The sequence below is a fragment of the Leptonychotes weddellii genome, chromosome 2 (assembly GCF_054177405.1).
Source record: "Leptonychotes weddellii isolate Sample4059 chromosome 2, ASM5417740v2, whole genome shotgun sequence".
NCBI lineage: Eukaryota > Metazoa > Chordata > Mammalia > Carnivora > Phocidae > Leptonychotes > Leptonychotes weddellii.
Genome location: NC_138370.1, coordinates 118,471,356 through 118,498,419, shown reverse-complemented (window position 1 = coordinate 118,498,419; position 27,064 = coordinate 118,471,356). Strand labels below are relative to the sequence as shown.

Genomic DNA, 27,064 nt, shown 5'->3' with positions numbered 1-27,064 from the left:
GATTAGTGCAACCTGTATTTGCACACATATAAGTATACACACAAGTATATGTATATTTGTGTAATTTTCATATTTTTCTTCAGATTCAAATGACTTATTTCATAACTTACCTCTTACCACACATTGACTCACTACCCATTAGTTCTCCTAGTGACCACTGCTCTTTAATAAACCATTCAGACCATTGGTAAATTTAGGGAGAGGATTAAGTAAAGACACTACAGTGTTCCACAAAGTAAATGCTGGTAATTTATTTTTAGGAAGCAGCGGCAACAGTGCTTAAACTAGTGCTTCTTAGAGCTGAGCCAAAGACCATAATGCAGATGGGAAGGTAAGGTCTATTCTCATAAAAGACTGCTTGTTTTTTAACAATAGTAATGACATGAAGGAAAAAAAGGTTAGTTGCACATACTCTCAGTTGAACCCTCAAAAAGGAGAACTTCCATATGTAAGAGGTAAGATCAAATGAGAATAATTAACACCAAATTCAAGATAGTGGTTACCTCTGCAAAGGGAAGGGAGAAAAAATGAAGTTGGGAAAGGGTAGCCATGGGACATGAATTGTATCTGTAACATTTTACCCAGATGGTAGGTCTAAAGTATTCTTGTTCTCTTATTCTCCAAACTTCTTTAGTATACCCAAAATATTTCATTAATGAAAAAGGAAACTTCCACTTGAAAAATCTTTAATAGGACCACTCTAAGCTATACTTGGGACACTACATGGTATGGCCTACACCAGTCTTGACACCATCTTGTTAGTAAAAGAACAGGTGGGAAATAAGAGCATCTATTACTTCTAGACTCATCATTTTTCTTTTTAAGAGCAGGTTTGTTTTAACCTTTATATTGTAGAATAAAACAAAATACAAAAACCACATCAAGTGAAAGTATAGCTTTATGAAGCTCTACAAGGAAACCTCCCCACCAACTGCAGCTACCACCTAAGCCAAAAATACGGAATCCTGCCAGCCATCCCCGAAACGCCCCGCCGTGCGTCCTGTCCCATCCACAGCTTCATCCCTCTTCCCCACCATTCCAGCCCCTATAGCAGTCACTTACCCTGGGTCTTCACTGCCTCAGCACCTAAATACGCAACCTCAGACACAAGAGCCTAATCCCACACAGTTTTTTTCTTTCAGTGTCTTTTACATCTCTTTAATCTATATTTTCCCCCTCCCTCCCTTTCCTTTCCTTACAGTTTATCATTGAAGAACCTGTAGAGTGTAGTTTCCCACTCTCTGGTTTTGCTGACTGCAGAATGCAGTTCACCATGTTTCACGCAGCAGGATCCACAGGCTGGATCCCTTCCACAAGACTATAGGTGCTTTTTTCCATCAGATGGTACATGTGTCTACTTCTGTCTCCTTTTGACAGGCTAGCAGCCAGTGCTATTCCTTGCCGATATCCTAGAGCCATTTATTGACTGGGGAGTGCAAAATGGTGATATTCTAGTTTTGTTCTCACTTATTAGCCAGCATGATTTCAAAAGGAGATTCTTTTCTCATCTACTATTTGCTTTCCTATATATGCATTCTAATTTGAATCTTTTGAAGATCTCTTCCTGAATTCCTGATTCATATATTCAACTGCCTATTCCGCATCTCTGTTGGATGTCTGATGGGCAACTCAAACTTATGTCCAAAACCAAGCCCCCCCTACAGTCTTGCACTTATCACTTTTCCAGTTCCTCAGGCCTGAAACCTTTGTGATCCTCGACTTTTGTCTCTTTGACATCCAAACCTAATCCATCAGCAAATCCTGTTGCCTTTCCCTTCCAAATATCCAGAATCCGACCGCCTCCAGCCCTACCATGGGAACCACGCCACCATCATCTCTTGTCTGGGTTCCTCCATACAAAGTGAGGTTCATTTTTTTTTAATTTTCAAGAATTTCTCTCTTAGAGTTTGATTTAATAGCTTTTATAATTATGCAAAACATTCATGTGGTTCCAAAGTCAAAATGAGAAAACAACTTTTTTTAAGAAGTCTAATTCCCCCCCGCAAAAAAAGAAGTCTAATTTTCATTCCTTTCCTCTCCACACTGTTCTCCCTTCCCTCCCTAGACAGATAACCATTTTGAGAAAGTTTTCAGTTTGTCATTTTCTTTTTCTTCTCTTTTCTTTTCTTTTCTGTAAGAGACACATGCATATATGTGCATTTCCCTTCAGGGAGCGTATGAGAATGATAGATAAATGGTAGTACCTCGTACACAGTTTTCCTCATCTTGCCTTTGTTAATTACAGTGTATCCTGGACATTGGGTATTCAAGTTTTTTAACTTTTAAAGATGGTTTCTGAATGTTACTCACTAATAACATACTAAGCATAAATTTAAAATATTTCTTTCCTCACATCCAATATCAATTTACTTCAAATCACATATATACCTTTCAGAGACATGATAGAATTAGCAACTCTTTTTCAACAAAGACTCCTCCCAAAATAAAAATATTTTCAAGTAGAGATTATGTGTATCAATATCATCATTAAAAATATTTGTAGCATATTGTATTCATATGATATGAAGGATTTACATGGAAAGGGCGGGCACATACTTTAAATTTTCTGCCTCTGGGATTATCTTTTCTCCCTGTTTCTGAGATTTGTCATTTTTGTGTATATCCAATTTAGCATTTGACCAGGTCTATTGCCTGCTAACCATTTGGATATAGAGTGTTCAGAATGACTCGATTAAAAGTCTAGGCAACAAGCAACTATTTTTTTTTTGCCATATTTTTAAATTTTCTGGATTGTTGTGCGGTAAAGATGGAGGCACTTTCCAAGAATCTTCTAGCTTCCTAACATGTGACTCTGAGAAGGCACAAAAGGTCAGCTAAGATACACTTTCACATACTATAGGGGAGTTTAATTTCCCCCTCCGCAGTTCATCCTGTTCCTCAGAATATTTAGTATTGGCAGTTTACAACTTTTAAATTCTAATCTAGCATACTAGAAAGCCAAGAAGTACCAAAATTAAATATGTCTACCTAAAGATATAAGGATAGTAAAAATCAGTGAACATAGCATTTTCTATTTGATGAGAATCTTTATTCAGTCTTGGAATGAGTAATTATCTATCAAAGCCATTTTTTAAAGATTTTATTTATTTATTTGAGAGAGAGAGAGCACAGTGGGGGGCCAGGGCAGAGGGAGAAGCAGACTCCCTGCCAAGCAGGGAACCCATCGTGGGGCTCAATCCCAGGACCCCGGGATCATGACCAGAGCTGGAGGCAGACACTGAACTGACTGAGCCACCCAGGTGCCCCTATCAAAGCCATTTTAAAGATAGATAGATAAATAGATGGATAGAGTTTTCTCTTTATTGTATTTCATTTTTATTGATGAAATTTTAAATACATATTCTAATTTTATAGTCTTTATTTAACATAATTTAATTTTTCACATATATGAAAGATTTCTAATTCTCATTATAAAAAGTTATCTATATAGCTTGTATTACTACTACTGAGAGCTTGAAAAAAAAAGTAGATTCTCTGTGAGGGTACTTAATTTCTTCAGTGTTATCATGTAAATGAATGTATTCTTTTCAAAGCTTTGTCTACCATACTCTCTTTATTGATGGAATCACTTACCTATGTGCCACAGACAATGCCTTGGATACCATAACACCATCTGCATTTCTTAAAAATGTAAGTAATTTCTTATACTACTTGAAGGACCTTTTCACTTATTGAAATTATGAGGTCTCTATTTTATAGTGTGTTCGTAGTTGTGTCACTAACTGAAAGCAGATCACTCATTTGTCTATAAAACAGAGCCTTAATGACCTTCAGAGATTTCTTTTTTTTTTTTTGACCTTCAGAGATTTCTTACCCCTATCCTTCATCTGCCCTGTTTCCACACTTCTCCAGACCCTAAAGCAAGGTCTGCAAAGACTACCCACACAGATCTATTAGACTCTCTCTCAGTATTTATCTTGTTCTTTAAAAATAAAAGAGAAATTAAACTTTACTAATATTTAGTATACCATTTCAATAGCATGTGTATTTAATTTACAAATAGGGGTGCCTGGGTGGCTCAGTCAGTTAAGCATCCAATTCTTGATTTTGGCTCAGGTCATGATCTCAGGGTCATGGGATCAAGCCCCACCTCAGGCTCCCTTGCTCAGTGGGGAGTCTTCTTGGGATTCTCTCTCTGCCCCTCCCCCCCATTTGTGCATGCTCTCTCTAAAATAAGTAAATAGATCTTTTCTAAAATAAATAAATAAATAAGTAAAAAATATTAATGGAAAAATCAGTCAGCAATACTATAGTGACTAACAGTTATTTTCAGTCATATCATGAATCATGCATATATTTGTTAGTGTACTGTCTTACTTAACACAACTCAAACTGTAACCACATATAGAATCAAGGATTATAAGGACTAATATTGAAATTCACTCTTCAGATACACCTTGATAAGTGCTAGAGTCTAGACGCTAAACACTGTTAGCAATTTAAGTGACTATACTCTTAATTTTTCTCCCTCTCTGCTACTATGACAAAACATCCGAACTTTACCACCTTTCCAAAACCAGATACCAAATTGCTAACCACATACATTTTACCACTATTTCTGGGGAATACAATATTGAGTACAAACAATTGCAAGAATTCCTTCTTGAGACTTTGAAATGTCCTCTAACAACCATAAGGGTTTGGAAAAAGAAAAAAATAAAATAAGGGTTTGAAAGGTAGTACCATGACATTCAGTTGGGATTGTTTCATCATTGTTGAATGGATTTTGAAGGGAGGAGGAAGAGGGCAAAATGAAAAACACTTATTTAGAAAATATCATGGAATCCCATCTCTCTCTGTCCACCAGAGGTGAGTATCTGCTCTTCCCCTCAAGTCCTCAGACATACCAAAGACTCAAAGTGCTATTTGCGGTCTCACTGTATGAGATTGTGATCTGTACTACAGCAGTGGAGAAGAATCGCAAGCACAGTTGTCCTACATACTGCATCTTTGATTGGAAAGGACACCCTGCCACCAAAAAGCTAGAAATAGTGTGGAAATAGAATATTCTTTTATTTCACATTTCTGCCAGACTTTGCTTCAAATGAACTCTGTAATTCTCCAGTTGAAATTATCTAAATAGGTTAAATATTTCCATTAATGTCCCCAGGTTAGTGATACTTTTCTGAGAAATCCTCTGATATCGCAAGAACATTTTTCTCCTTCAAATGCAGTTGCTGCAGATTTTCAACAAGTATTAGGAAAGTATATGGTATGTAACCTTCAACTATACTCCTAAACATTGTATTACAGCTGACAAAACAGTATGGAATTAGGAGATAAGAGCTTAAAAGATGAGTGAGAACGGAGAACTTCTATCTTTATATAATGATAAAGAATGATATTCTTGATATACAGATAAGAGAATAAAGCAAGATAGATAAAGTATGTATGGTATACTATTGTTTACCATTCTTACTTGCAACCATTTAAGAAGGAGGGAATAAATACAAATACACATATTTGTTCACTTATAGTAAAAAACAAGGGGGGGTGGGAGCAAGAAAAGGATAAACCAAAAACATTTTAATGGTTGCCTATATCGGGATAGGGGACAGGAATAGAAACTAGGCCTCTCTGAATGAAACTTGTTTTGCAGATTTGACTTTGGAACCGTGTAAATATCTTACATAATTATAAAATAAAAAATAAAATCATATAAAATTATAAAATTAAATATTTAAAAAATTGTCCATAGATTGAAATAAGACAGTCAGAAGAGGACAAATACTGTGTGATTCCACGTATATGAAATACCTAAGTAGTCAGAGTTATAAAGACAAAAAGTAGAAGGGTTGTTGCCAGAGCCTGGGGAAAAGGGATGAGGAGGAATTAGTGTTTAATGGTATAGAGTTTCAGTTTGGGAAGATGTTCTGGAGATGGTGGTGGTGATAATTGCCCAACATTGTGAATATACTTAATGCCACTGAACTATTAAGTTAAAAATCATTATAATTATAAAATTTGTTATGTATATCTTACCATAATAATTTTTTTAATTTTAAAAAGTAATCCCTAAAACTCAAAAGAAAAAAAAACAAGAACCTAATTGTGTATCGAGTTGATGACTTGAAAGACAGTGAAAATTTCTTCCAAGTGACTTTAAAACACAATATCTGATTGTATATTCCTAGTGAGATTATACCCTAATAACAAAAGAACTAAAAATAAATCTTAAAGTATTTATTTTCAAGTGTCACACTGTTAGTGATAACATTGGTGTTGCTATTCTAAAATTGGTTTATACAGATATATTACTTTGAGTAAGAAAGTTAATGTCATTAGGAATCAAGATTTTCAGCAAGAGTTGCAAATATAAGGTCAAAGAATTAAGTAAAACCTTATAATCCTAAATTTTAATTGAAAATTAAATATTTTTAAGAAAAAATCATATTGTGAAATTTTTAAATGAAAATTAAATATTGAAATTTTTTCTTTTTTTTAAAGATTTTATTTTTAAGTAATCTCTACACCCAATGTGGGGCTCAAATTCATGACCCCCTGAGATCAAGAGTTACATGCTCCACTGACTGAGCCAGCCAGGCACCCCAAAAATTTTTTCATCAAAAATATATTACATGAGGGCGCCTGGGTGGCTCAGTTGGTTAAGCGACTGCCTTCGGCTCAGGTCATGATCCTGGAGTCCCGGGATCGAGTCCCGCATCGGGCTCCCTGCTCGGCAGGGAGTCTGCTTCTCCCTCTGACCCTCCCCCCTCTCGTGTGCTCTCTCTCTCTCTCTCTCTCACTCACTCTCTCAAATAAATGAATAAATAAAATCTTTAAAAATATATATATATTACATGATATATTTTCTCTTAAAAAAAAAAAAGTATTTCCTGGCCTATCTACTGAAAAACTTTAGAAATAATGAGCAACCCACAAGCAGTGTGCCCCCTTAGCATCTAGATATAGTCTCTAAATACCATTTTACACTAAAAGGAACCGGGCCTGATTGCAGATATCAGGCAGGAAACATAGAAGCCAGAAACATTCTGTCATGCCAGAAACAAGGAAGCTATCAAAGTTCACTGTGCTCATGGCAAAAGACTTCAGGAGCCAACTTAAAGAGGCTAACACTGGTCAGTAATGGAGTAACTTGAACATCGAAAAGAATAATAACTGCAGTGGATTGTAACGCATCAAATATGTTAAATTCCATGAGTTCCTAGATACTATCAAAGACAAAATAATCCCTCATCAGTCAATCTGGAAGATACTAAGGATCCACCTCAACACTCCAAAAACCAATAAATAAAGACTCAACCATTTATTCTGACTTTCCTATATGAACTGTACCTCAAAGAAAACAAGTAGTTGATAGAGAAAATGTTTTTTTGGTCTTTATAGAAGTATTCCAGCTAATAAACAAAGAAGAGGTGATAAATTTCACTATTTTATAATCCCTGATGAAATAATGTATCTAAGCAGTCATCATCAATGACTGAAAAAATTAGGTGAAAAGCTGTGAGGAACTTCATAACAGATGAAAGGGCCTCAAAACACCTAAACCCATTGATTATTCCTAAGGTCACAATAAGGGAGATGATCAATCATTAGTTATGTTTCCTACTGTTACACAATGAGTAGTATACAGCACACATCTGAAGTATACTTGCCCAAAACATCAAACCTGAATATGACCAAGCCTTTATATCTAACTACCAGTTTGCAGGAAATAGAGAGATCAGTGACCAATTAAATGATACCACAGCAATGCAATCAGCAAAATCCAGAATATGAGAAAATCTACAAGACAATCCAATTTCTTCAACAAATAAATTGCAACAGGGAAAAAGTTAAGGAGAACTCATAGATTAAAAGAGACTTACACATATCAACTAAATGTGGACTTTGGTTCCTGGATCGATAAAATAAATGTTAAAAAAAAAAAACCAACTATGATTTGTTTTTGATAAATTTGTACACAAACTGGATGTTTGATGATGTTAAGGAATTTTTGTAGATGTGATAATGATGTTGTGGTTTCATTTTTAAGAAAAATGAGGCCATATCTTTTAGAGATACAAACTGAGGCATTTACAGATTAAAATAATATAATGTCTGGGATTTGCTTTGAAATAATGCATTTGGGGAAAGGGCAATCAGTAGTAGTACATATGAAACAAGATTGGCTATGTGTTGATACTAAGTGATGAGTACTTAAGGATTGATTATATTGTTCACTTTGCATTTGTACATGTTTGAACTTTTCCATAATAAAATATGGAATATTTTAAGGTATACCTGCTTTAGTTTTTTATTATGTATCTAACAAATCCTACAAATTAGCAGCCTAAAACAGCACACACTTATCGTCTCATAGTTCGTGTGGGTCAGGAATCCAGGCCCCACTTAACAGGTTCTCTTCTTAGGTCTCACAAAGCTGCGGTGAGTGTCGTAGGCCGGGCTATGTTCTCATCCGGAAGCTCGGGAAGATTCGGCTTCCAGGCTCATTTAGAACCTGTTGCAGGATTCATTTCCTTATAGCTGTTCCAGGGAGGCAGCTTTTTGTTGGCTGTTGGCCAGGGGACAACCTCAAATCCTAGAGACTGAAAATAGTTCCTTGCCACTTTGCCATCCTCAATATGGCTGCTTGCTTCTCAAGGCCAGCAGAGGAATCTCTCTACTCCAGTTTACTAAATTTTTTTTTTTATAAATTTCTGTTCTTTTTTTTTCTAAGATTTTATTTATTTATTTGACAGAGAGAGACACAGCAAGAGAGGGAACACAAGCAGGGGGAATGGGAGAGGGAGAAGCAGGCTTCCCGCCGAGCAGGGAGCCCGATGAGGGCCTAGATCCCAGGACCCTGAGATCATAACCTGAGCCGAAGGCAGACGCTTAACAACTGAGCCACCCTGGCTCCCCCAGTTTACTAAATTTTATATAGTGTGACATAATCACAAGAGTTGACATCCCATCACCTTTGTTATTAATTAGAAGCAAGTCATACTTAGGGGTTTGTTTCAAGAATGTGATGCATTGGGGGGTCACCATAGGGTGTGTCCACCACAATGCCTGAAAAATAATTAAGGATAGATGTTTTTATATTAAATTCATAAATTTTCTTGTGAAGAATTCTGCATATTTAACACAGCCAAAATATATTATTGACATAGCTCCCTGAAAACTAGTTACCATATGAAAATATGCACATTTTAAGCAGTTAACACATCTGACATCAAAGAAATTTCTGTTTAACATTTATAAGCTAACCTGGTAAGCATTAAATCTGTAGAAAATTTTATAAAAGTCATTGAATTTCTTATACACTAGTTAACAAAATAAAAATAGTTTTGAGAAATTTAAATGTGTGTGTGTGTGTGTGTGTGTAGAAGCTTAACACCAGTGAATGGACTATGAATACATTATCTTAACAAAACTTAAATGATTCCCTTAGGTTAAAAAAGATTAAGCATTTTTTAAAAGGAGAGAAAGAGAAAAAAAGGAAAAGAAAAATAAAAAATTAACCATTGATCTTAACTTGATTATATCTGCAAAGACCTTATTTCCAGGTAAGGTCACATTCACAATTATCTGGCGTTAGGAATTGAACATATCTTTTTGGAGGGACACAATTCAACTAGCAACCTCTTCTTTTCTACATTTACCTAGTGAGCTACTCACAGAACATCAATTGTAAATTGCATGGTCCAATAACCAGCAAGATCAGAGTTCTGTTTAAGATGGATTTGAGGGGCGCCTGGGTGGTTCAGCCAGTTGAGTGTCTGCCTTGGGCTCAGGTCATGATCCCAGGGTCCTGAGATTGAGCCCTGTGGCGGGCTTCTGCCCAGGAGGGAGTCTGCTTCTCTCTCTCCCTCTGCCCTTCCTCCCACTCGTGCTCTCTCTCTCTCGCTTGCTCAACCTCTCAAATAAAATCTTAAAAAAAAAAAAAAAGATCTTTTTTTTTTAAAGGTGGATTTGATCAATTGCCAAAGAGCAGGGGGTTTTAATATTATTTTTATTTAAAAACTAATGCTCATTAATAAAGTAAAATAACACAAAATATATAAAGCAAAATATGAATATCTCCTACAATCTCAATCAAACCCCTGAAGTGAGCACTCTTAACAGACAACCTAGTGCATAACCTCCCAGAATTATTTATATATAAATATGCATATAAATAAATATATAATAAATATATGTGAATATACATTTTATATGCATGTATGTTTATAATATATGTAACATAAGTTTATACATACCTTTTAAATTCGCAAAACTGAGGTCATTAATGCAATGGGTAAAGGCTTAATCTCTGGAGCTTGAGTCTGTCCTTGTTGTGTAACAATTTGGGTACCTTATTACTTTCAGTCTCAGTTTTCTTTTCTTTTTTTTTTTTTTTATTTTAAGTAGGCTCCACACCCAACATGGAGCTTGAACTCAAGACCCTGAGATCAAGAGTCAAGCACTCTAGCAACTGCACCAGTCAGGGACCCCTCAGTTTTCTTCTTTAGAAAATGGTGGCTTGGGAATTAAACGAGTTAATATGTGTGAAGTGCTTAAAACAGTACCTGGCACATATTAAGTGTTCAATAAGTTATTATTTGCTATTGTTCTGCAGCTGCAGCTTACTTTTTTAATATAACACTCTATTGTAGAGATCATTTTTGTTAATATGGATAAAGTAGAAGACAAAAATAGGAACAAAGGACAAGAACAATGAATGGAAAACAGTAACAAATGTGGTAGATATTAGTCCAACTATATCAATAATCATTTTAAAAGTTAATGGTCTAAATATAGCAATTAAGAGACAGAGATTGTCAGACTGGATCAAAAAACTGTCAAGAGAATGAGAAGACAAGCCATGGACTGGAAAAAAATATTTGCAAAAGACACATCTGATAAAACTACAGACCGGGAGAAAATATTTGCAAAAGACACATTTGTTATCCAAAATACACAAAGAACTCTGAAAACTCAACAATTCAATGATAAACAATCTGATCAAAAAATGGGCCAAATGGGCACCTGGCTGGCTCAGTCAGTAGAGCACACGACTCTTGATCTTGGAGTTGTAGGTTTGAGCCCCATGTTGGATGTAGAGATTACTTAAAAAAATAAATAAAGTCTTTAAAATAAATGGGCCACTGACCTGAATAGATGCCTCACCAAAGAAGATCAAAGAAGGTGGCAAATAAACACGAAAAGATGATCATACATCATTAGGGAATTGCAAATTAAAACAACAATAAGATACCCCCTACATACCTATTAGAAAGGCCAAAATTCACACTGACAACACCTAATACTGACAAGGAGGTGGGGCAATAGGAACTCATATTCACTCCTGATGGGAATGCAAAATGGAACAGTCACTTTGGAAGACAGTTTGACAGTGTCTTACAAAACTAACCATACTCTTAACATACAATGCAGCAATCACACCCTTGGTATTCGCATAAGTTGAAAAATTATGTCCACACAAAAACCTGCATACAAGTGTTATAGCAGCTTTACTGATAATTGCCAAAGCATGGAAGCAACCAAGATGACTTTCCATAGGTAAATGGATAAACTGTGGTACATCCAAACAATTGACTATCATTCAACACTAAAAAGAAATGAGCAAGCAAACCATGAAAAGATATGGGGGAATCTTAAATGCATATTACTAAGTGAAAAAAGCCAATATGAAAAGGCTACTTGATTCCAACTATATGACATTCTGGAAAAGACAAAGCCATGGTGACAGTAAAAAGACCAATTGCTACTAGGGCTTAGGGAGAAGGGAGGCATGAATAGGTGGAGCACAGAGGATTTTAAGGGCAGTGAAACTGTTCTGTATGCTACTGTAATGGTGAATACATGTCATTATACATTTGTCCAAACCAAGGGAATGTACAGCACCAACAGTGAACCGTAAAGTAAACTATGCACTTTGGGTGATAATGATACATCAACGGAGGGTCATCCATTGTAGCCAATGTACCACTCTAGTGTGGGATGTTGATAGGGAGCTGGGGAGTCGGGGTGGAGGGGATAAGGGTATGTGAGGACTCTGTACTTTCCACTCAATTTTACTGTGACCCTAAAACTTCTCTTTAAAAATCTATATAAATCTATAAATAAACAACCAAAAAAAAAAAAAAGACTTCCACCACTGATTGAATACATTGAAATATCACTCTCCCCTCCATCCCCCCCGCCTTTTCTTAGCAAGATTAAGGTGGGACAATCTGAGGCTTAGTTGATTCCTTAGGCTGAAAAACAAGTGAAATGTACCTTTGACACTTTTGTTCAATTTGTACAATATATTGTAATAGATTTTAATTATAGAAAATATTTGTATTATATTTCACTTCTATATAGATGAAATACAATAAAAATCAAGATGATAGCTCAATATCTACACTGAGGAGTCAAGTAACTGATGTAAAAAAGATTATGTCCCAAAATATTGATGAAATTTTGGAAAGCGAAAATAGATTGAATATCTTCACTGATAGAACCAATGACCTCCAAACAACTGTAAGTAATGCTAACCTGTCTTGATATCTAAATAGTGCTCAAAACAAATGGCCAAAAGCAAATACATACCAGGATACTGTGAGATAATCCTATGTTGCCAAACTATGGCTTTATCAAAAAATTATTGGAATGCAACTAAAGTATTTTTTTAAATTATAAAACAATGAAAATTAAAAGTCCATTAAAGTAGTAGGTGGTTATTTGCATAACAGATATATTTCTTACATTAAGAAACAGACAGGTTAGTCAACAAATAAATTGCAAAGGAAAAAAAAAAAAGAGGGAGAACTTACCAAAACATGGGTTTAGAAGGTGTATCAATTGCAATGTGTGGCCCTTATTTGGAATTTGACTCAAACTATAAAAATGAAAATTTGCAACTTCATGAGATAATTAGGTATTTGAACTCTGACTGGATATTAGATGACCTTAAGGAGTATTACTAATTTCTAGTTATGATAGTGGTATTATAGTTATGCTTTAAAGAGTCATTACTTATTAGAGATCATATTAAAATATTTTGAGTGAATTTATATAATGTCTGAGATTAGCTTCAGAATAGTTCAGGAGTAGACTGGGGTATAAGTGAAACAAAATTGGCCATAAATTGATAACTGTTAAAACTGGATGTTGAGTGTGCCTGGGTGACTCAGTGAGTTGAGCGTCTGCCTTTGGCTCAGGTCATGATCCTGGGGTCCTGGGATAGAACCCGGAGTTGGGCTCCCTGCTCAGCAGGGAGTCTGCTTCTCCCTCTCCCTCAGCACCCCCTCCAGCTTGTGCTCTCTCTCTTTCAAATAAATAAATAAAATCTTTTTAAAAAAAAACCTGGATGTTGAGTATATAGGGGTTCATTATACCATTCTGTCAACCTTTGTATATGTTCAAAACTCTCTATTAGAAAATATTTTTAAAGCAATCAGTGAGGGTTGAATAGTTAATTACCTTAGACCACCTTAGAGCATTTTAAATTTTATTTTTACAGATCTTTTCTAGAAACACAGCCACCATGTAAAACAAAATATGCACATACTTTTTACTCACCAAGGTCTACTGATTCTACCTCCTAAATCTTTTTTGTTCTTGGCCTTGTTTTTTCACTTTTAGAAACAACTTATTAAGATATTATTTACGTAAAATAATATTCACCCACTTTAAGTATAGAGTTTGATGAATTGTGGTACTTGTGTACAATTGTGTAACCACAATTAAGTTATAGAGTAGCTCTTTCATCTTAAAATCTTCCTACTGTCCTTTGCAGTTGACTTCCCCTACCCTGACCCCAGCCTACAACCGATCTGTTTTCTGTCACTATAGAGTTGCCTTTTCTAGAATTTCATATAAATAAAATTATACAATACATATTATGTCTGACTTCTTGACTTATAATAATTTTTTGATATTCATGTTGTGTGTGTTAGTATTTTATTCCTCTTCATTGCTGGATAATATTCCACAGAATGGCTAAATCCCACCTTCTGCTCATTCCAGTACCACTCACTACGTCACACCACACTCTATTTTTTCTTGTCTAACTATTGTCTTCCCTCTATTTAATTGTTCTCCCTATTTTTAGTTCTAGTCTACTCTAGTCATCCTCCACACTGAAACTAGACTATTCTTTAAAAATGTAAGTATCATGGTTTCCTTTCCTATGCAAAAGTTTTTTTACTTTGGCATAGTCCCAATAGTTTATGTTTGCTTTTGTTTTCCTTGCCTAAGGAGACATATCCATAAATAGGTTGCTAAAGCCAATATCCAAGAAATTATTTCCCTTTTTTTTTTTTAGGAGTTTTATGGTTTCAGGTCTCACATTTAGGTCTTTAATCCATTTTGAGTGCATGGCGTAAGACAGTGGTTCAATTTCATTCTTTTGAATATAGCTAATTTTCCCAACACTGTTTATTGGAGACTGTCCTTTCCCCATTGTATATTCATGCCTCCTTTGTCATAGATTAATTGACCATATAAGCATGGGTTTATTTCTGGGCTCTCTATCCTGTTCCATTGATCCATGTGTCTATTTTTGTGCCAATACCATTCTGTTTTGATTACTATAGCTTATATGTGGAATCTAAAAAATAAAACAAATGAACAAACAAACAAAACAGAAAGAGACTCATAAATGCAAAGAACAAACTGGTCGTTGCCAGAGGGGAGGGTTTGGGAAGAGCAGACAAAATAGGTGAAGGGGAGGGGCACCTGTGTGGCTCAGTTGGTTAAAGCAACCCACTGTTGGTTTTGGCTCAGGTCATGATCCCAGGGTCGTGAAATCAAGCCCCACGTAGGGCTCATGCTTAGTGCAGAGTCTGCTTGAGATTCTTTCCCCCTCTTTGTTCCTCCCCCTCTGTTCCTCTCCCTGCTCTCTCTCTCTATTTCTCTCAAATAAATAAATAAATAAATAAGATCTTAAAATAAAATAGCTGAAGGGCATAAGAGGTATAAACTACCATTTATAAAATAAATCACAGAGGGGTGCCTGGGTGGACAGTTGGTTAAGCAACCGACTCTTGATTTTGGCTCGGTCATGATCTTAGGGTTGTGAGGTGGAGCCTGCTTAAGATTCTCTCTCTCTCTCTCCCCCTCCCTCCCTCTAAAAAAAAATCACAGTGGGCGCCTGGGTGGCTCCGTTGGTTGGGCGACTGCCTTCGGCTCAGGTCATGATCCTGGAATCCCAGGATCGAGTCCCGCATCGGGCTCCCTGCTCGGCAGGGAGTCTGCTTCTCCCTCTGACCCTCCTCCCTCTCATGCTCTCTGTCTCTCATTCTCTCTCTCTCAAATAAATAACCCCCCTAACATAATGAGCTTTCTTCGGACTATATTTCTAGTCATATCGCCAAGAGGTCACAATCTTAAGATTTATAAATCTCAAAAAATACCGAACTATTTGTAGGCCTCCAAAATACGTGCTGCGTTATTTCACACCTTTAAACATGCTGTTCCCTCTCTTTTTCCTTGCCCTCGAAAACTTCTATTCACTCATCAAAACCCAACTCAAGGATCATCTCCCCATTGCCCAGACTGAGTTTATCACTCTCTCATCTCTGCCATCCCTGCAACTTTTATTGATTGATTTATTCAACAAATATCTTTTGAGGACCTATTGTCTACCAGGCTCTATATGAAGAATTAAGAATATAATGATGAATAGTTACATACAACCCTAGCAAACAAGCCCTCAGCCTTAGTTAAATTAATACTATTTATTTGAGCAAAGCAATCCTTTACATCATTTTTATAACAGAAAAAAGATAAGGTCACATCAGTTTATATTATCTACAAAGGAGAATCAATAAAGTAGATGATTGTCTAAGATTGCATTTGTATTTTATGAAAGTTATAACACAAGAGCTCAGATAATACTGTCCAAGCCATTTAGATTCATTCAATATTTATTAAAAAGTGTTCTTCAGGGGCCTATTATGTACAAAATAATATGTTGGTCATCTTCAGGAATAAAAGAATATAAGATGTTTGCCACAGTTTAATCTACTGCAGAAAACAGATTTATATAAACAACTGCAATATTAAGTGTGGGTTAAGTGTCACAATAGATGGATAAAGCATAACAGCCAAACAGTGGAGAACTGACATTACATTCTTACAAAGCATTTTGAAATGGCAGTTCTAAAATTCCACAATCAATATTAACTCATTCTGTTGTATTAGGAAGCATGTACAGGGGCACCTGCTGGCTCAGTCAGAAGAGCATATGTCTCTTGATCTCAGGGTCGTGAGTTTGAGCCCCATTTTGGGTGTAGAGATTACTTAAATAAAATTTTTTTTAAGAAAAGGAAGCATGTTATAGTATTTAAATACTAAATGGTCAGAGGCCATAGTTGGGAATCAAAACTATTTTCTTATGAAAATTTATTTCAAGCATATGAAAAAGTTTTCAGAATAATACGTCTAATGCCCTTGTAATCATCAGCCTACTTTATCTGACCTAATATTTTGCCATATTTGATAGGGGCCTTTGGGGTTTTTTTTGTTTGTTTATTTTAAAGATTTTTATTTATTTATTTGAGAGAGAGAGAGAGAGCACATGAGAGGGGGGAGGGTCGGGAGGGTCAGAGGGAGAAGCAGACTCCCTGCCGAGCAGGGAGCCCGATGCGGGACTCGATCCAGGGACTCCAGGATCATGACCTGAGCCGAAGGCAGCCGCTTAACCAACTGATCCACCCAGGCGCCCGGGGACTTTGTTTTTAAAAGACATATGAATAATTTCTCTGTGTACCTTTCCCAAGCCCATTCCACTCCCGCACCAGAAGAACCACTCTCATGAATTTGTATGAATCATTTGTATGCATGCTTTGATTCCTCTGGTATATATCTGTAGGTACATATGTATCTACATTCTTGGTTTGCATTTTTAACTTTATATTTGTGACATTATAATGTACATATAATGAACTAAAACCTGAGTTTTTAGTTCAACATTATGTTTATGAAATATATTCATTTGGACACACTTAGCTCTAATTTATCAATTTAATTTCTGACAGCATATCATTACTATTTAAGTAAACACAGTGTACTTATCTTTTCTCCTTTTAATAAATATTAATGTAGATTCTGACTTTATTATGAACAATACTGCCTTGAACACTCTCATTCATGTCTCTTGGTACACTTTTGCAAAACCATTTTTTTTTTAGATTTTATTTATTTGAGAGAGAGGGAGACCATACGCGCACAGGGGAGGGGCAGACCAAGGGACAAGCAAATTGGCCACTGATGGCAGGGCCTGACCCTGCTGGATCTTAGGGACCCCAAGATAATGACTGAGTCAACGGAAGTCAGACACCCAACTGTCTGAGCTACCCAGGCACCCCTGCAAAACTACTTCTAACACAATGATCTGTAAAGTTTTTTGATCATGCATACTTATTTGTAAAATATTCTTGAGAATGCATTTAAATATGTATATCTATATTATATATTCTTCTATAATAACATTTTAATAAAGCACATAGAAAAATAGTAATTAAAAGAATGGGATGAAGATGAAATAAAATATTAGCTAATTTGGTTTTTTAAGAAGATGAAAGCTGTTCCTCTCTGATTAAGAAAAATATTAACAATAATGTATTTTAATGATAGTAATTTGTGATTAAAAGTCAGATCTGATTACAATTACTATTTATCTCTAAATATGGCAGATGGAGTACTCAAACTAGAAGCAAAAATATATCCTCTTTGCCATGTTTTTGTTGTTCACGTTTGCCTTATTGACATAATTTTATTTATCTATTTAAGTAATCTCTACACTCAACGTGGGGCTCAAACTCACCCCCCTGAGATCAAGAGTTCCATGCTCGTCTGCCTAAGCCAGCTAGGCACCCCTTTATTGGTATAATTTTTAAGCCACATGTGTACTTTTTAGTTTAAACTAAATAATATGGGGCACCTGGGTGGCTCAGTCGGTTAAGCATCTGACTCTTGATTTCAGCTGAGGTCATGATCTCAGGATTGTGAAGTCGAACCCCACGTCAGACTCCATGCTGGGCTTGGAGCCTGCTTAAGGTTCTCTCTTTCCCTCTCCCTTTGCCCCTCCCCCCCCCCAACTGGCATGCAAGCTCTCTCTCTAAAAAAAAAAAATAGTTGCCAAATGTTTGAATAGATAATGAATAAGGGAATAAAAATATGTTAAAAAAAGAACTCCTTCCTCTCCCGAGGTTATAAAGATACTCATATTGTTTCCTAAAATTTTTAAATTCTGCTCCTTAAACATGGATTTTTTTTAAGATTTTATTTATTTATTTGAGAGAGACAGAGATAGCAACAGAAATAGCAAGAGAAGGCAGGAGCAGGGAGCAAGACTTGGGGCTCAATCCCAGGACCCTGGGATCATGACCTGAGCTGAAGGCAGGTGTTTAGCCGACTAGGCCACCCAGGCACCCCTTAAACATGGATCTTTAAAACATCTGGAATTTTATTTTTGCACATAGTATGAAATAGTAATCAAAATTTTATTTTTTTCCTTTCAAAAAACCAATTTGCCCAAACACCATTTATTGAATAGCTCAGCCTTTCCCATTTGGTTTGAAATGTCAACCTATCATATATCATGTTTTCATTCTTTTAATTTATATATACATATTCTATTCTACTGGTCTATTTCTTTATCCTTGGACCAGTACTATACTGTTTTAGTTACTGTGGTTTTATAAGAAGCCTTAATATCTTATAGTGCAAGATACTTTCTACTTTTGGAAAATTGTGTTGGCAAGTCTTACTTTCTCTTTCAGTGAAGTTTAGAATCTACATGTCAAGTTACACTCACACACACAAATTGTTGGGATGTTAGTTGGAATTACATTAATAGGAGGACGATTGACATCTTTAAAATACTGTTTTCCCACCTCTGAACATGCTGTCTCTTCATTTTTCTAGGTCTCTTTCAGAAGCTTTTTTTGATTAATAGAAATACAATCAATTTTTGCATACTGATTTTGTATCCTAAATCTTAGTGAACTTTTTCATGATAAAATTGTTTATGCATTTCTTTGCATTTTCTACATTGAAATTTTATCATATATAAATGACTGTATTTTTTCATCCTTTCCAATATATATTTCTTTTTTAAAGATATTTTTAAGTAATTTCTACACCCAACATGGCCCTCGAACTCACAATGCCAAGATCAAGAGTCATATGCTTTACCAACTGAACCAGCTAGGTTCCCCTATTTTACTTATTTTATTTATTTATTTATTTTATTATTATTATTTTTTTGCTTGTCTTACTATGTTAGCTAGCAATGCCAGGAAAATGTTGAATAGAAATGTTGATATCTGAAATACTTGTTTTGTTCCCAATTTGAAATGATTATTTCTAATGCTTCCCAATTAAGTATTAAATTTACATTCAGATTTTGATACTTTTTAACAAGTTATACAACTTCCTTTCTATTCCTCATTTGCTAAGAAATTTTATCATGAAAGGGGGTTGAATTGTATCAAATGTTATTTTTACGTTGAGATAATGATTTTTCTTCTTAAACCTGTTAATACGATAAATTGCACATTAAATGTTTGTGTGTGTTGTAGGATTCAGTTTTATAATTTTACCTTTGTTGCCTCAAAAGACTGACTCTAGCAATGTATAAAAGCTGTATACTACATGCCATGTGAGGTTGTATTCTTATATAATTTTTATAGTCTATCTTGTGCCTATGGTTGGTTTAATTTCCTCATTCCTAAACTCTCTTAATTTTTTAAAATATTTTATTTATTCATTTGAGAGAGAGAGAGACAGAGAGAGCACAAGCAGGGGGAGGGGCAGAGGGAGAGGGAGAAGCAGACTCCCTGCTAAGCAGGGAGCCAGATGCGGGACTCGATCCCAGGACCTGGAGATCACAACCCGAGCCGAAGGCAGACCCTCAACCATCTGAGCCACCCAGGCGCCCCAATTCTCTTAATGTTTCAATCTTTTTTTTTGTCTTTTCAAAGGACCAGATTTTGGTTTATTTATAATTCTGTTCAAAATTGATGATTGATGATTTCTAATCTTTTTTTTTTTTTAAGATTTTATTTATTTATTTGAGAGAGAGAATGAGAAAGAGAGAGCACGAGAGGGGGGAGGGTCAGAGGGAGAAACAGACTCCCTGCTGAGCAGGGAGCCCGATGCGGGACTCGATCCAGGGACTCCAGGACCATGACCTGAGCCGAAGGCAGTCACTTAACCAACTGAGCCACCCAGGCGCCCGATTTCTAATCTTTTTGTTTCTAGTTCTTTCCAATGCCTGTAGCCACATATAAAGTTCTTTTCTGGACAATATTCTGAAACCTGGTTATTTCTTTGCTTCCTTGCCCTCATGCCTCCCTCTCAATTTAAAGACAACTACCTTGAGGCCGTAAGGCTTCGATAGGTACCTTATTATACCCTTAATTTGATCTCTACTGCAGGGAAGAATCTTTTTTTTTTAAAGATTTTTTTATTTCTTTAGAGAGAGAAGGAGCTGGGGGAGGAGCAGAGGGAGAAGCAGACTCCCTCCTGAGCAGGGAGCTGGATGTGGGACTCGATCCCAGGACTCTGGGAGCATGACCTGAGCCGAAGGCAGGTGCTTAACTGACTGAGCCACCCAGGCGCCCCAGAATCTTTTTTTTTTTTCTAATTGTTGTATACCCAACACCTTACTAGTTCCAAAACATTTTCATCCCCAAAATGAAACCTCATACCTCATACCCATTAATCAATTATTCCCCAGCCCCTAGGAACCACTAATTTGCTTTCTGTCTCTATGGATTGACCTATTCTCGCTATCTCATATAAATGGAATCATACAGTCTATGATCTTTTGTGTCTGGCTTCTTTCATTTAGCATGGTATTTTCAAGCTTCATCCATGTTATAGTATGCATCAGTAATTCACTCCTTTTTGTGGCTGAGTAATATTCCATTGTATGGATATACCTCTACTTGTTTATCCATCAGTTGGTGGACATTTGGGTTATTTCTGCCTTTTGGCTATTGTGAGTAATGCTGCCCTGAACATTCGTGTACAAACTTTTGTTTGAAAACTTCTTTTCAATTCCTCTGTATGTATACATAGGAATGGAATTGCTAGGTCATATGCTAATTCCGTGTTTAACTTTTTGAGGTAACTTCCAAACTATTTTCCACAGTGGTTGAACCTAATAATGTAAGAGGGTACCCACAAGTACCCACAAGTAGTGTAAGAGGGTTCCGATTTCTCCACATCCTCTCCAACACTTGTTCTTTTCCTTTTTTTTAATTATAGCCATCCTACTGGGTATGAACTAGCATTCATTTTCTTTTCCTGTTAGCATCTCATTTTGATTTGCATTTCCTCAATGACTAATGATGTTGAGCATCTTTTCACATGCTTATTGGCCATTTATAGATCTTCTTTGAAGAAAGTCTATTCAAGTCCTTTGCCCATGTTTTAATAGGTTTGGGGGGGGTGCTATTGAGGAAGTGCAGAATCTTAAGGGGCATTTGCCATTACACACCTTTTCAATCTCATTTCCTACTGTTTGGACCAGAAAAACATCAGCTTATCCAATGTTTCAGTGTTCCACATTTCGGCACCCTCTCTATTCCTTTTTCATTTCTTCTTGCAAATCAGCCATTTGGTACCATGACAAATGCAGCCAGTAAAGAGAACTCACACCACTATCATTCTATTTTCCAACATTTTCTTCCAAAGTGAGAGTCAAAAGGCAATTTGTTTACTTTCCAAGTTGTCACAGGAGATAGTAAAACTATCAAATATTTTATTCTGAAGAGCATAGGTCTTTATCTTTCTGTGAAAGATACTGCCCTAATAGTTTCTTCACAGGTTTACCTATCCTGATGGTTAAACCAATGCCACATATTTTAGATTCTTGTAATAACAACATCTCATCCTACTACCAATTGAAATATTAGAGAAACACTAGCTGTACCAACATACCTCGGTTTTCAGTGTTTTAACTAAATAGAGGTTTATTTCTTGGTTGTATAACAGTCCAAGACAGTTTTTCGGTGGGCATACTTTCACATGGTAATCCAGGAACCCAAGCTTTTTCCATTTTGTAACTCTGCCATTGCCTTGGGCCTCAGAGTCTTTCAATTTCATGTGGCAGATGGTTAAACAGGCAGTGGAGGAAGCACATTTGCTTATATACACTTGAGACCCAAAATGATACCCATCACTTCTACTTGCAACCTATTGATAAGAATTAGTCTTATAGCTTTGCATAAGTGCAAGAGGCAGAGAGGGACACAACATAAGGTGGGGTGAGGAGCCTGAGAAATGTGGCCTGCGATTGGAGAGTCTCTTGCTAGCAACAATTCTACATTATGGAAGGGGAACTCAAGTCTTCAGTGGTATTTGGCTGTCTTTGTCCCATCTGCACTAAAGGAAATTCTAAAAGTTTTTTGGTAGTTAGAAAATTACATCAGAGGAAAAGTCTGAATTTCAGCAAAAAATTAAAGAGCAGAGGAAGTGGTAAAGGTATAAGTAACATTAAATGAATATTTACTGCAGTACAAGTGGTGAGAAGTGGTTGGATTCTGGATATACTCTGAAGGTGGGGCAAATTGGAATTGCCGACAGATTGAATGTGTGGTGAGAAAGAGTTAAGGAAGACTCCAAAGTTCTGAGCTTAGTTAACAGGAAGGATGAAAATTCAGTACAGTTCCATTGCTCTCTTCATGTAAGCCCAGAGCTTAGCCTGCTATGCCTATGAGCAGTGAAACCCCAAGCCCTGGATGACAGAAGCCAACATCCTCACCCTCCCAAATACAGAGGAGTTGCACCATAAGTGCAATTTTTCACTGCTTTCCTAGGTTCCTGCACCAGGAATGAATTTAATTCATTCAGGTATGAATTTAAGTTTGCTTGTTATATTTTATCTAGCACTTCTGAGTAGTAATAGTGGCAGGAGGGTTACAGGGTTCCCTAATCCACCATATTGCTAGATCTATTAATTTTTATTAAATTATATGTCTTTTTTTTTTAAGATTTTATTTATTCATTTGAGAGAGCGTGCACAAGCAGGGGGAGAGGCCGAAGGAGAGGGAGAAGCAGACTCCCCACTGAGCAGGGAGCCCAGGACCTGGAGATCATGACCTGAGCCAAAGGCAGACACTTATTTAACCATCTGAGCCACCCAGGTGTCCCAGATTATATATCTTTCTTATGAGGAAAGTGGCATCATCTAAATACCATGAAAATATGGCAAAAAAAAATTAAGAGGTTATATTTCACTTTACTGCCTTACCTTCCAAACAAATTTCACTTTTATGCATACATGATTACATGAAGAAAAAATGACTTCCTCTTTGAAGCCAATTGAATAGAAGCAGCTCAATAAAATATATTTGACTGAAGTATTTGTTTTTCTCACAATATTTTCACACAGGTAACACATAATCATTCTCACTAAAACCTCAATTTTTTGCCTAGCAAAATTAGTTCTCTCTTTTCCCTTGGTCTTTATGTAAAAGGCTCTACTGAATGTTCTTAGGAAGCACATTTGGCTTTTTAATAAAAACTAGGCCAATAAGCTTTCTCTCAGTCAGCCTACAGGTAGATATGGGTCATGGATTATAATTGGGCAGATTAAACAGGTACATTTATCTTGGTATACTCTCAAAACTCTAATAAAATGATAGGTAAAGCAATAATTAGGAATTTTAATGTATAAAACACTAGGATAAAAAACAAGAGAGGGGTGCCTGGGTGGCTCAGTCAATTAAGCTTCTCTTGATTTCAGCTCAGGTCATGGTCTCAGGGTGGTGGGACTGAGCCCTGCGACGGACTCCACACTCTGCTGGGAGTTTGCCTGGGATTCTTTCCCTATCTCTCTCCCTCTGCCCCTCCCCCCGCTCACACTCTCTAAGATGAAATAAATAAGTTAAAATAAAAAGAGAAAAGACAACAGGTAAGAAATGTCAACAATTTTGGAAGCTACAAAATGGAGTACGAATACTTGTTAGCCTCAGTAGAGCAGAAAACTCAAAACGTAAGTTTGTAGCAGAAGACATTAAGATGCAAGCCGATCTGGGCCATAGACTTGGAAAGGATCAGAAATTGGAGATACATGGTACTTGTAAAAGTAGGCATGCAGTATAAGTCTAGGAAGAAGAGACTGGGTATAAAGTCTTTAAAAGGAACATGTTACCTGTAGAGCCCTTTCCCTACTTTTTACAGCCATGTTGCTTCCTCTCCTTATCCCTGACAAAGGATAATAAATGTTATTATCTAAAGACAATAGATCAGAGGCGCCTGGGTGGCTCAGTCATTAGGCGTCTGCCTTCGGCTCAGGTCATGATCCCAGGGTCCTGGGATCGAGCCCCGCATCAGGCTCCCTGCTCGGCGGGAGGCCTGCTTCTCCCTCTCCCACTCCCCCTGCTTGTCTTCCCTCTCTCACTGTGTCTCTCTGTGTCAAATAAATAAAATCTTTAAAAAATAATTAATTAATTAATTTAAAAAATAAAGACAATAGATCAGAGAGGCTCTAAACTCAGACACCAGGTGCGGTTGAGGCCAGAGTGACCAGCATATTAAAATCAGATGGATTAAGTGAAAAATCTTATCCTGAATATCTATATTTTGACTACGGTGACCACTCCAACATCTGTCTACAGAGAAATAACAGTAACACATCCCTGAAACAAGAATAAAAAGCTATATGAAAGCTTATTCATAGAAAAGAGATATTTTGGAAATTAAAACCATAGTAAAAATTTAAAATTCAATGGACTTATTCTAATGTAAAGTTGAGATATTCTCTCAGAAAGGAGAGCAAAAAGAGAGAGAGGAAAGATAAGGAAGACAGTGACTCAGTCTAAGAGATCCAACATATGAATAACAGGAGTTTCAGAAAAAGAACACGAAGGCATCAAAGGAAAGAAAATCAGAGTCATACAAGAAACATTGCTAGAACTAAGTAACATGAGTTTCCAGATTGAATGAACAAAACAAGGACCATAGCAGGGCATGTAATCTTGAAATTAAAGAACATCAAAAATGAAGAGAGATTTTAAATGTTTTCAGAGAGAGAAAAAAACAAAGGCTCGGCAATTAGAATAGCACCACATTTCTCAATAGCAACATACAGGTGCTAAAGAGAAACAGAAGAATGTTCTATGTTAAGCACTGTTGATAATATAGCAGTGAGTGAAACATACCAAAACCCCTGCCTTCATGGAGCTTACATTCTCGACAAACAAAACGTAAAATTTACATAACGTGGAGCACCTGGGTGACTCAGTTGGTAAGCATCCAACTTTTTATTTCAGTTCAGGTCATGATCTTAGGGTCATGGTATCGAGCCCCATGTCAGGCTCCACACTGAAAGCAGAGCCTGCTTAAGATTCTCCCTCTCTTAAAAAAAAAAAAAAAAATTTAAATAATGCTAGGTAAGAGATAAGTACTTCAGAGAAAAATAATGGGGAGTATTATTTTTCTGGGATGGAGATGGGGGTAGCAATTTTTTTAATTAATTTTTTTAGAGAGAGTCGGGGGGGCAGAGGGAGAGGGAGCAGGAGAATCTCAAGCAGACTCCGTGCTGAGCACAGAGCCCGACGTGGGGCTTCATTTCATGACCCTGAGATCATGACCTGAGCTGAAATCAAGAGTTGGCTGCTTAACCAACTGAGCTACCCAGGCTCCCCATGGAGGGTAGCAATTTTAAATAGGGCTATAAGGGATTTAAGTAAAATCAAATGAAGATGAGGAAACTGAAGCTCAAAGAGTTAGTAACTTGGTCAAGGTTATGGAGTTAATAAAACTAATAAAAGTACAGCTGAACACAGGAAGGCACCTGGAATCTTGGTGCATATTATAAAAGCTATTCAGACTTATTGAGACTCTGGGATTGGTCAAAACCAAGCTAAATCTGTTCTTTTAGACAGCTCTGAGAAGTACTGGGGTGTGCCCATTCATCGAGATACAGAAAGAAAACATTACATTACATTTGTGTTTATTTTTATTTCAGGCCAAAGAATCCCAAAAAACAAGAAAGATTCTTAGGAGGAGAATATGGTGGAAACACTTCAGAAAGATCATAATCCTCACTGTGGTAATTCTCCTTTCAATTATCATCATTCTTTTAAGTACAAATGTAATACCAACCTAACCCTTTTTCTCCCTATGCCCAGCAGTTACCAATAAATGGTTATGTGTAAACATAGAATTCCACAACCAACAATTATGAAAGCATTCTCTGGTGGTAAGAAGACTGGAGGAAGAGGGGGTTGGACATTTTTCCTCGTCCCTTCAGTGTGCCTTATTGACTCTTGTCCTTGTACCTCTTCCATTTCTATAATCCCATTTGTTTTTTCCCACTGCTCCAGCTACTTCCCCAGCCTCTCTTCCCTTTGTTAAGATTAAGAGCACAAACCGTGGAATCAGACCACTGAAGTTTAACTCCACTCGGCCACATACCAGCTAGGTGACTTTGGACAAGTTATTTAACCTGTGCCCCTGTCTCCTCATCTGTAAAATGGAGCTAATAATAATACTTCATAGAACTATATCTAACACACAGTAAGTGCTATCTAAGTGTTAACTATTACTTAATAGGAAAAAATTATTGCATTTGTGACATTGATTAAATCTCTATTATCTTGCTCCTTAGAAGAAAAATGACTGTGAACTTATAATTCCCTTAGAAATAGGAATCTTAACATGAGTACACAGTACAGAAATAGACATTCACCTCTTCTATTCTTTCATTTGAAATGACAACTCAAGCCATTGTTTTATACTAGACACTTCGTTGTGTAAAAAATTTTAAATTAGGAAGCTGTATTATTTCCCTAATAAATCACTGGTCCTATTTTACCACCCTAACAGCCTTTTTTTTTTTTTTTTCACATGATACACTTCATCCAGTAACCTCAAATCACTAAGATTTCTAATAACTAAAGCATCCAACTTCACTTTGCAGTTGTTAACAAGGCTTCATGAGTTCCTTCGGCTCAGGTCATGATCCTAGGGTCCTGGGATGGAGACCCCGCATCCGGCTCCCTGCTCGGTAGGGAGCCTGCTTCTCCCTCTCCCTCTGATACTCCCCCTACTTGTGCTCGCTGTCAAATAAATAAAATCTTAAAAA

At 36.6% G+C, this 27,064-nt stretch overlaps 1 protein-coding gene and 1 long non-coding RNA gene across 3 annotated transcripts in view; both read left to right on the top strand.

Annotated features, from left to right (window-relative positions):
• Window positions 1-3,735, top strand: part of LOC145720345 (vesicle-associated membrane protein 7B-like) — a 7,431-nt gene extending 3,696 nt beyond the window's left edge. The window contains exons 2-3 of one of the 2 annotated variants that reach the window (XR_014143262.1): window positions 261-331; window positions 1,202-1,272. Coding sequence is in view for 1 of the 2 variants with exons in the window: in XM_081813074.1 (XP_081669200.1) it covers window positions 261-331; window positions 3,555-3,696 (213 nt within the window). In the remaining variant the exon portion in view is untranslated. Of the gene's footprint in view, window positions 1-260; window positions 332-1,201; window positions 1,273-3,554 lie in introns of those variants that run through there. The other variant, XM_081813074.1, reaches the window with a different exon arrangement.
• A 1,413-nt stretch (window positions 3,736-5,148) lies between these two features.
• Window positions 5,149-26,788, top strand: LOC115944892 (uncharacterized). Its single transcript, XR_014142966.1, has 3 exons — window positions 5,149-5,233; window positions 12,337-12,495; window positions 25,946-26,788. It is a non-coding gene; the product is annotated as an uncharacterized LOC115944892 (long non-coding RNA).
• Window positions 26,789-27,064: the final 276 nt, after the last annotated feature.